Below are 9,326 nucleotides of genomic sequence, written 5' to 3'. Positions count from 1 at the left end.
CTGCAGCCACACGGGGTTGGTGTTCACCGTGTCAACGTCGTACATCAAAGTACGGGGACATCTGGGACTCAGCGCACTGCATCCGCACCCTGACGTATGTAGTGGGAAGAGTGGCTGTGGGGGACTGTGGGCAGCTCTGGCTTTGCAGAAGATGGTGTGAGGAACTCCTGGGGTCCCACAGGCTGGAAACAGAGCCCAGCTGTTTTAGGATCAGTGCCTACAGCTGTAGGAAACAGGGAGGCTTAGGGAGATCTTGGAATGGAATCTGTGGGGACCCTCTGCAGCAAAGGCTCAAAGGAAAGGACCTGGAAGAGCTTTTCAGCCCTTCCTGGGGGTGGCCAAGAGCACCAGCAAGAAGGGATGGGGATTTTCTTTTTTGCTTCAACTAATATGCCACAGGAAGACGGCCACATTAACCCAGCTGTATTTGTTGATGTTGTTTATCTACAGCATGAAGCATTTCACTTGGAAAGTCTCTGCTGCCACTCATCGTACAACAGACTTAAAGCACAGCACTTGGCACCTAGCAGTGCTGTGAAGGGTTGGAAAGGCAGCGCATCATTGTGCTGAGGGCCAAGAGACGGTTCAGACAACAGAAGCATTTGTCCACATTTCTGACATGAAGGCTGTCGCCTCCCGATCCGGCGACAAATCAAGGCTGCTGTGTGAAAGTACCGTGCCTCCGCACATGGGATCAGACGGGACTCACACACAGTGTGTAACACCGAATGTACCAGCTTAATGCCACGCCACAAACCTACCCAATGCCCAACAGGGGGGACCAGTCAATGCTGCTCATCCGCCATCAACCCCGGATGCTGGAGAAGGCAGACCATGTTGTGGTGCTGGAGCATGACACCATGGCTGAGATGGGGACACCCACCGAACTGAGGACCCGCTGTGGATCCTACAGCCGGCTGCTGCAGCACTGAGGACCACAGTGCAGCTGGAGTGGGATGCGATGGGACATGGGGAGCTGTGGCTGTCTCCGCTCCCCGCTGCAGGATGGGAAGAGTGTGATGCTCTGGGATTTGTATGGAATAAAGCGGAGATGTTTTGTAGAGGAGCAGGTTGGGATGTGGGGTGTGGGCAGCTCAGCCTCAGTGCATGGTTGGTTATGGAAGCTGGTTGTCTGCCCTCAGAATGTGGCTGTGGCAGCACTGTGGGTTATGGGGGGGAAGCACAGCTCAGCCCAATACTGGATGAACTTTCCAGTCACGTCTTCATGCCAAAGTGTTGCAGATAGCACAGGGAGTGCAAAGGAAAGGAGGAGAGCAGCAGTGTGAAATGGAGCAATGGGCAAAGAGTTTGAGGTGGGGGGAGGAGGGATGAGGAGAGGTCCCCTCATCCACCCCAACCCTGAGCACGGCACAGAGCAGAATGCAGGCAGGCTGAGCACAGAACAGCCCAACACTTTATTTCACAAGAAGCAGCACAGGAAAAGCATAACAGCATAGGAAGCAGAGGGAGATGTGAGAGGTAGAGGGGATGGGGCTGTGTTCATCACCGACCCCAAATGCTCGTGTGGCCAGTTGGCCCCTTGCAGGCTGAAGCACAGCACTCAGACGGTTTGGTTACTTCCTGTGTGAAGAAGAAGAGATGGTGTCCCATAGGGCCACGTTCACATCCCAACCCTCAGCTCCCTGCAGAGTCCCAGCCCAGCCCTGGTGCAGCACCACAAGGAGCACAAGGAGCACAGGGACCCCTTCCAACCCCCAGCCCCACACCGCAGCTGTGCTCGAGTTGCTGGTTCCACCTTCCTGGCCTGTAAGGTAAGAAGAGCCATTGTCTCAGCCCAGTTTGTAGGAGGGAGGCAAGGTTCTTTGATATACATATACCTGGTGCGGGATTAAGAAACAATGGTTCAAACATTGGTCCGACCAGTTTATTACAAGACTTTATCAGGGAGATGGGGAAGGGGAGGACGGACGCTATTATGGTGTAGGGTGATGGGGAAGGGAATGCAGTAAAAATATGAAATAGAAGCAAGGAGTCTCTGTAGGAAGCAAGAGGGAGATATTCACCACCATGGATCCATCGAGGTTTGTAGTTCAGTCATTGGTCTTCAGTCGTGGTGGGTCGTCAGGCGTTGTTCTGTTAATGGTGACCACGATGACAATTTCCAATGGTAGCACCAACTTATTTATATGTCCAAAGTGGTCAAGTCAGCTCTCTTTGGAGTGACAGCTCGAATCCAAAGTAGTTGAGTCAGCACTCCTTGGAATGGAAGCTTCTGGCTCTGGGATCTTAGCAGAAATTCCTTTGTTCCCATCTTCTGAGCCTTGCCAGCAGATAAGAGGGAGCAGGGATACCCATCCGCATCCTGTTTTTCACAGGGCACGATGGCTTCATTACCCAGATTTCCCACACCAAGCTGGAGCTATTTAGTCCCGGGCCAGATCTTCCGCTCATAAACAGTCCTGAGCACTCTTCTGGAGGCAAACAGCTCTGAAGGAAGGTGCTTTCAAATATTCAAATACCCAAAAAGTGATATTGATTGTCACACGGTAGCACCCATTACTTGCCACTTCAATAAATCATTGAGAGTCTTCTCACAAGAAACACCTCAGGAAGCAAGCTTGGAGCCAGAAAACAAGGAAGGACTCTCACAGCCATGAGCCCCAGCCCTGTTCTTGCTGTGGGGCATGGAGCAGCTTTGAGCACCAGGAAGGGGAACCCTGGGAGAAATCGGGGACCTCAATGCTGCCCTGGCACTGGGCAGAGGTGGGGGACAGCGCTGCCCTCATCACTCACTGGGCACCGTGTTGTAGCCTTTCTCCTTCTTCCCTGCAGACAGAGAGATGCATCAGCACAGGTTCACATCACAGCCAGGCTGAGGGCTCCTGAGGGAGCCTCAAATCCCCCCACAGCCCCCACTGTCCTCCTACACCCCTCCACTTTTACCTGCATGGCGTCTGTAGATGATGAATCCAACGCCAGCCATGATGGCAATGGCCACAACGGCGACAACCACCCCCACCACGTTGGGCACCAGGCTGGACTGTGACTGCTCTGGGGGAAGGCAGGGCTGTCAGCAGCGGAAGGGGCAGCCCAGAGCCCCCCAGCCCCACATCCCCTCACTCACCTCATGAGTAGAGGCTGGGCTGGGGCAGGCTGGCGTGCTCCACGCAGCACTGTACTTGTCCCCGTGCGGGGCACGTACCTCCGACCGGAGCTGTTGTAGTGCACGAAGATTTCGACATCCACGTACCCCACTTCAAAGAACCAGGGCTGCTTGGGGCCAGATTCCGTCATCCCTATTTCAAAGTACCGCATGGAGTGGAGCTCTGCGGGGTCGGAGCGCGGCGACCCCCCCTTTTTTATTAATTAGCAAGCTACTGCCTATAGAATAACAACACTACTTATATTAATAACATAACCATTATAACTCAATCAAGACCTCGATTGACAATCCTCTAGAAGTGAAAAAAGAGACAAGTCAAACACAGCATAACAACATTACTGTTAAACCTACTAAAAAGAACAAACTCGTTTGCTCTGCAACCTAAGTTTCTGCAACCTGGAAATAAATCCATGAGGGTCCCATTGTGTTCACATGTCACTAGTTAGGAAAAGTCTTCAACTTTCATATACTCTGATATATTGATTTTTAATGGCCACTAACTATTGTGCAACAAATGCTTTTAGGATGCTCATAACCATGCCTTTGAGCTAATAATTGATAATTGAACTTTATGAAGTTGCATGTCAGATAGAACCAGTTTTAGAGGACAAATGTGCTGGAGTATCACTAGGGGCATTATTACTTATTGACCCTTGAGAAACAGCAAACCGTGTTGGTGGTGGCTGCGACAGGCGGTGCCAGCAGGGCCTTCCCTGCTTCAAAGTGCACCTTTCCTCTCTCACCCATCACAGATTCTCTCCTGCATTCAGGGTCTGAAGGATTTCTTCCAGTTGTACACCATATCCGCATGGCCAGTGCGTGATACAGAGCCCAAGTGGAACAGCTGCCTGGAAAACAGAATAAACTATCAAATTTAGTTCTATTAGTATGCACTTTTGTCTCAAGTGATGCATGGTCATATTTTTAAAATCCCAATTAGTTGGGTGTAAGAGACGTATCCATTCTACAATACAGGGTCATCCCTTTGCCTGGGATTCCTTTCCAGGTTTTGTCTTTGCAAATTAAGAAAAGCTAATTAATAGGCTAATAACATCATGAGTGAGCAGTACTAACATACTAAAAGAGCTATTCCCATAGATTACAGCACTGATTACATCAAATCCTTTCTTTAACACACATTTGATCTATGGATAATGCCTAAAATTCTAATTCTTGAGACTGCATTGGTAACACAGAAAATCACACACTATGTCAAACCATTACTAATATTATTTATAACACCGCAAGTTACAAAGCAATTCCACTAGGAAAGAAACACACAAACACAGTTACTATAAAGGCTGGATGCTATTTTCTGCCTTGAGATGAGACCAACAACGTATTCTGGTGGTGTTAGTAACAACCGCACAAGATTAGAAGTGTCTAGGGTCATATGAGTATCCTCAGTGAAAATCCATTGAATGATTTGCTTAGAAGCTTCAGATCGTTTCCCATAGTCAGTCACAGTCTTACCAGCCTGCTGTAACAATTTCCAATGATGCACTTCCCACCGAGCAGCTCCCTGCTGATCGTCTATCAGCGGGCAAGCGAGCTGAAACACAGCTTGACACGGTCCCTCCAATATCATGTCTCTAATGACTCCAGACCAACGCAAAGGTGGAGGATCGCTACATGTGGGGGGGAATCGCATAGACAGGGGCTGTAAAGACATCGGTGAAACGCTCAAAGAGACTGATGCCTCCTTCGTACGCAGTTCCAAGTCCTGCAGCTCCTCAGTTAATGTTTTATTATGTTCCTCCAACGCTTTCTCATTCCCACCATTATCCGAGTCGCTTTCACTCTCAGGAGCTTCTTGCTGCTCTGCACACCCCTCAGCCCCCCCCCACCGCACCTTCCTCACCAGCCAAAACCGGATCTGCCAGAGACGTTGAAGAGGTCGAGGACGGGGGATTATTCGGGGCTTCTGCGGCAGCCCTGACTTGTGAGGCTGATGAGCAGAGTACGAACCTCCTGGTAACAGGGAGTCAAGCTCTGACCTTGACTGAGCACTAGGTCCGGATAGAGCTTGTACCACAGCAGCAGCAATCTCCCACTCGGCTTGCATATTCTTCAATGTATTTATTTTGTATTCCTTATTTTTGGAGATAACAAAGTCCTACATATGGTCGACTATTTCTCGCCATTCGGCTACAGTGAACATCAGTGCCACCTCCTGAAGGTGTCCATTCATATGAGCCCATTTTACCAGCTCGGATATGCATTTAGGAGATACCTGCTCCCCTCTCTTAGAGAGAATACATTTGAGCAGTTCCTCCACAGCTTCCCACAACATCGTGGCTTGCAGAGAACGGGATGGTACCCCGATGAGAGGTGAGTGCCAACCCCCCCCCCAGTTCTTTATTGCCCCCGCACCGCGCTGTTAGAGAGGGGAGGTTCTTTGTTCCTTCTCTCCCTGGGTTTGTTCCCGCTGTCACCAAGTGAGCTCTAGAGAGAACTCCGTGACACAAACTCATTGCAAAGTCTAAGCTAGAAGAAGCGTCACCTCAGTGTATCCCAGAAAAAGAACAGCGTTGAGATTTTAATTGGTTTTGGTTTTTTGTTTTATTGAGGGTGGGTTGTTTTTTGTTGTTTTTTTAGGGTTTTTTTGGGGTTTTTTTGTCTTTTTTTGGGAGGGGGGGGTAGGGGGGTGCGAGGGGAAGGGAGAGGGAGGGGACAGTTGTTTGGTTGTTTTTCATATACAATAAAGCTATGCAGTTCCGCTGTCAGTCGCCTCAGAGAGTTCCCGAAGGAGCTCAACCACATTCTGCTCAACATCGAGTTGTTCCATTGAGTGGAACAATGGTAGTCTTGCAGATGGAGCAATGCAGGAATTCTGACAGGATCTCCAGGTGTATCCAGTTCATCATCTGAAAGCTCCGCAACCAAATTGGAAGGGACCAGTCCTCTTGTGCCATCTGTCAGCTCTCCCTGAAACCAGCCATTCTCACCCACATCTCCAAAGACATTACGCATTGTCTGGCAGTCAGAGGAAGCTCGTTTTCTTCATTCAACATTCAACAGGAATGTAGCTGTGTCGAGCTAAGAATCTTCAAACTGCTGGTGATACCTGTCCTGGAGAATGCAGGATGAAGGACAAAAGCTCTGCTCTCACATTCAGGGCCATCCTCTGACAGAAGGCAGCACTCAGGACTGTTCCCAAGGATCTCTTTCATGGCTTTGAGTTCAAGCTCCAGGTCTTCCAGATGACCTTGAAGACTTCTGGCCTCTTCAATGGCAGAATGGAACGGACTGGAGCTATTACGGAGACTCTTGTTTGACTGGGTCAGAGTCTGTCTCGTTGCCTTCCCCAGCTCCATCTGCTGCTTCTGCTGCTCTCTTTTCCCTCTTGCGCACTCTGTGAGAATGAGTTTCAGAAAGCACTACTCACTGACAGGAAATAAGGGGAAACTTGAAAGACTTTGCAACCTGAGTCCTGGCAGTGTACTGCCAGCGGCTGATTTGGCCGTCCAGGATCCTGGCACCACAAATGCTTCATTGCCAAATGCAGCAATAAGGTGTTCTGGGGAAAGGCCAACTCACAGGTAGTTTTTGAGCACCCATATCACAACACCAACGGCCAGCACCAGCGCAGGCAGCAGCATCGCTGAGACCGTCACCGGAATGCGGCGCTTCCGCACAGATGTGTGAGCAGCAGCCTCTGTGCTTTTGCCTGTGTTCATCCCTGGAAGAAATGAGACAATGTCCCACGTGACCTTCAGCTGCGCTACAGATAATCTCTCAGTGTGCTTCATAGACCCAAGAGGTCATTTTGTCAGTGGGTGCCTCCGTCTCTGGTGCCGAAGCACCGGAGGACAAGAAGGATTGCTTCCACCTCTCGTTGGGTACGAAGAGGCTGCACAGGCACTACCCGTGTCCTCCTCTGGGCCGAGAGCTGGGGCTGTACTCTGGGGTCTGGGCTTGGTCTGTGGGGAGAGCTACAGAGCAGAATCCCTCATGCTTTTCCCGGCATGCGTGTCCTGAGCTCTCCTGTGGGACGCCCCCCAGGCTGAAGGTCAGGCTTCAGCCAGCACAGGGCACAGCCAGAGCCAGCCCAGGGGAGAAACACTCCTGCTTCTTTTACATGTGCTCTATGCTCACACGCTCAGGTCTGGCTGCTGACCTGGTGTGCAAGAGCTGGCAGCAAGAGCCTGCAGGCACGCAGTGACTCTGGTTTGTGACACCGTATGATCATGGGACAGAAATTACCTGGCATGCTGGTTGGTGCTGCCTGCATTCCTCTGTCCGGGATGGGCAGTGTGGGATATCCACCTTCCTGGAGTGCATCCGGGACCGGCAGTGTGGGATATCCACCTTCCTGGAGTGCATCCCGCTCACTTTGTTGGTCCGTTCCTTTAGAAAGAAAGCAGGGCAGTAGGAGTGGGATGTCACGTGCTCTCATCAAAAACTGAGCTTCTCCAATCCCGAGCTCAGGTAAAGTCCAGGCCCCCCACCCCCAAGTACACTGTGAGCCCCTCTGTTACCCAAAGGCATTTGGGCCCTCCCAGCTATTGGACAATGCTGACTCCCTCACACCTCTTGAGGAATCAGCTCCTGTGCAAGGCCCTCACATTCTGTGCTGTCACCAGCCCATCACAGCCAGGTAGCTGCAGGCTGAAATCCAAGCTCTAACACACAGTCCAAGCCTTCAGAATTAGCATCTCCACCTCATTTCCAGCATTAGCAAAGGCAGCCAACCCTGCTCGGGATGCTTCTCCTGCCTTGAACTTGCTCAGCTGCACGGAGGGCTTTGGATGAACAGAAGCACAGCGCTTGCCACTTGCTGCCATCTGGGTGCCAACGACTGCACAAAGCAGCTTGACAAGTAATGGTTGTGCTGGGGGAGCAGCTGCCTCTGGGTCTTGGCTGGATGCAGACCATCTGGCAGCAGACCAGCTCTGGTGCTTGACAGCACCTGCAAGGTGATACATGGAACACGGCTGCAGCACGGCTCTGACCCATTCCTTCCTGCTGTGCAGGCTACAGCCTGCCCACACCTGCATATCACACCTCAGCTTCCCAGGTCCCACAGTGAACAGACTGAAGTATACCCACCATGCTCTGCCTTCTCCATTTCCTTCAGCAGTCACTTCAGGAGACGGGATGAGCCCTGAGAGTATTTTCCTCGTTTGGATTCATCCTCTTCTCTTTCCGGACCTTAACAGAATGTATGAAGTTAAATATCACGTGCATGAAGTTTTGAAGATCAGCGGCGAGTCAGCCAAGTCAGTGAAGACAGAGTACTCACTGCTGGGATTCCAGCTGGGCTCCAGCACAGGAGGAAACCGATGACCGGGCAGGGCCCACACTGGGGGCACTTCTGCAACCAAAGACCCATGAAAAGTTTCAGTCACACACTACAGCATCAACTGAGTAGCAGAGCGTACAGGGGACTGTGCCATGAAATGGCACTGAAACGGGCAGCAAAAGCTCTCTAAAGAATTTCAAAGCTATGACGTACCTGCGCGATCCGACAGAGTTTCAGTTCCAGATCTCAGAGAGGAAGCTGGATCAACTCCTCTAGTCAAATCTGCAAATGAACACAGGACAAAGCAACTGCTACTGAGCATCCCTTCAGCCACAAGGTCGCAGGATGCAATTAAAGCCAGGGATTCCTTCACAACACTATTCTCTCCCTTCCACACAGGGAAACAAGGGGCCTGGGAGAGCAGGAAGGATGCAGATAAGGAGTGAGACCTCACGGAAGTCATCAGGCAAGGAGGAGAATAGATGTGGTAAATACCAGAAGAGGAGTTGCATCCCCCTGATAAGAACAAGAGGGGGTCTGCATGCTAAACAACTATTGAATATGTATCAGAATTCCGAGAAATCATTGACTATGTATGAGATGTACCTATATCTGTGTCACGATTTTACAAGTCCATGTGCAAGTTTGGTGGAGCTATCCCCCTTGCACCCAGCACTGGAATAAACATACCTGCTTTATAACCCATCTATGTGTTATAGAGTTTGATTCCGCAAGTCACTTACACCCCATATTTTCCCTAACAGCCACACTGGGTTATCTGGATTCGTTACATTTATCCATTGTTGCTGGCAGATGTTTCTCTCTCTCTCTCTGTCTTTAATCCCCACACAGCCCATCTTCCCAACTGTGGGTTTCGGTTAGGAGGTATGCACCCATAGGGTCCATGCCCTACTTGTAGATATTTATCCTGCCCAGCCCCAGGTGCCCAATTTGAGG

At 50.7% G+C, this 9,326-nt stretch overlaps 1 protein-coding gene across 1 annotated transcript in view; it reads right to left on the bottom strand.

Annotated features, from left to right (window-relative positions):
• Positions 1-5,661: 5,661 nt before the first annotated feature.
• Positions 5,662-9,326, bottom strand: part of LOC146756659 (uncharacterized) — a 7,717-nt gene continuing 4,052 nt past the window's right edge. Inside the window, exons 3-8 of the mRNA XM_085524117.1 lie at positions 8,583-8,651; positions 8,370-8,441; positions 8,177-8,278; positions 7,331-7,474; positions 6,665-6,806; positions 5,662-6,479 (exon numbers count right to left, since the gene is read on the bottom strand). Coding sequence (XP_085380243.1) covers positions 6,383-6,479; positions 6,665-6,806; positions 7,331-7,474; positions 8,177-8,195 — 402 coding nt within the window. The 5' untranslated portion in view covers positions 8,196-8,278; positions 8,370-8,441; positions 8,583-8,651 and the 3' untranslated portion in view covers positions 5,662-6,382. The remainder of the gene's footprint in view (positions 6,480-6,664; positions 6,807-7,330; positions 7,475-8,176; positions 8,279-8,369; positions 8,442-8,582; positions 8,652-9,326) is intronic.

This window comes from Coturnix japonica, chromosome 26, assembly GCF_054131305.1.
Source record: "Coturnix japonica strain WE chromosome 26, WE-NBRP24, whole genome shotgun sequence".
NCBI classification, from domain to species: Eukaryota; Metazoa; Chordata; class Aves; order Galliformes; family Phasianidae; genus Coturnix; species Coturnix japonica.
Note: the sequence above shows the minus strand (reverse complement) of the source record. Positions and strands in the feature narration are given on the sequence as shown.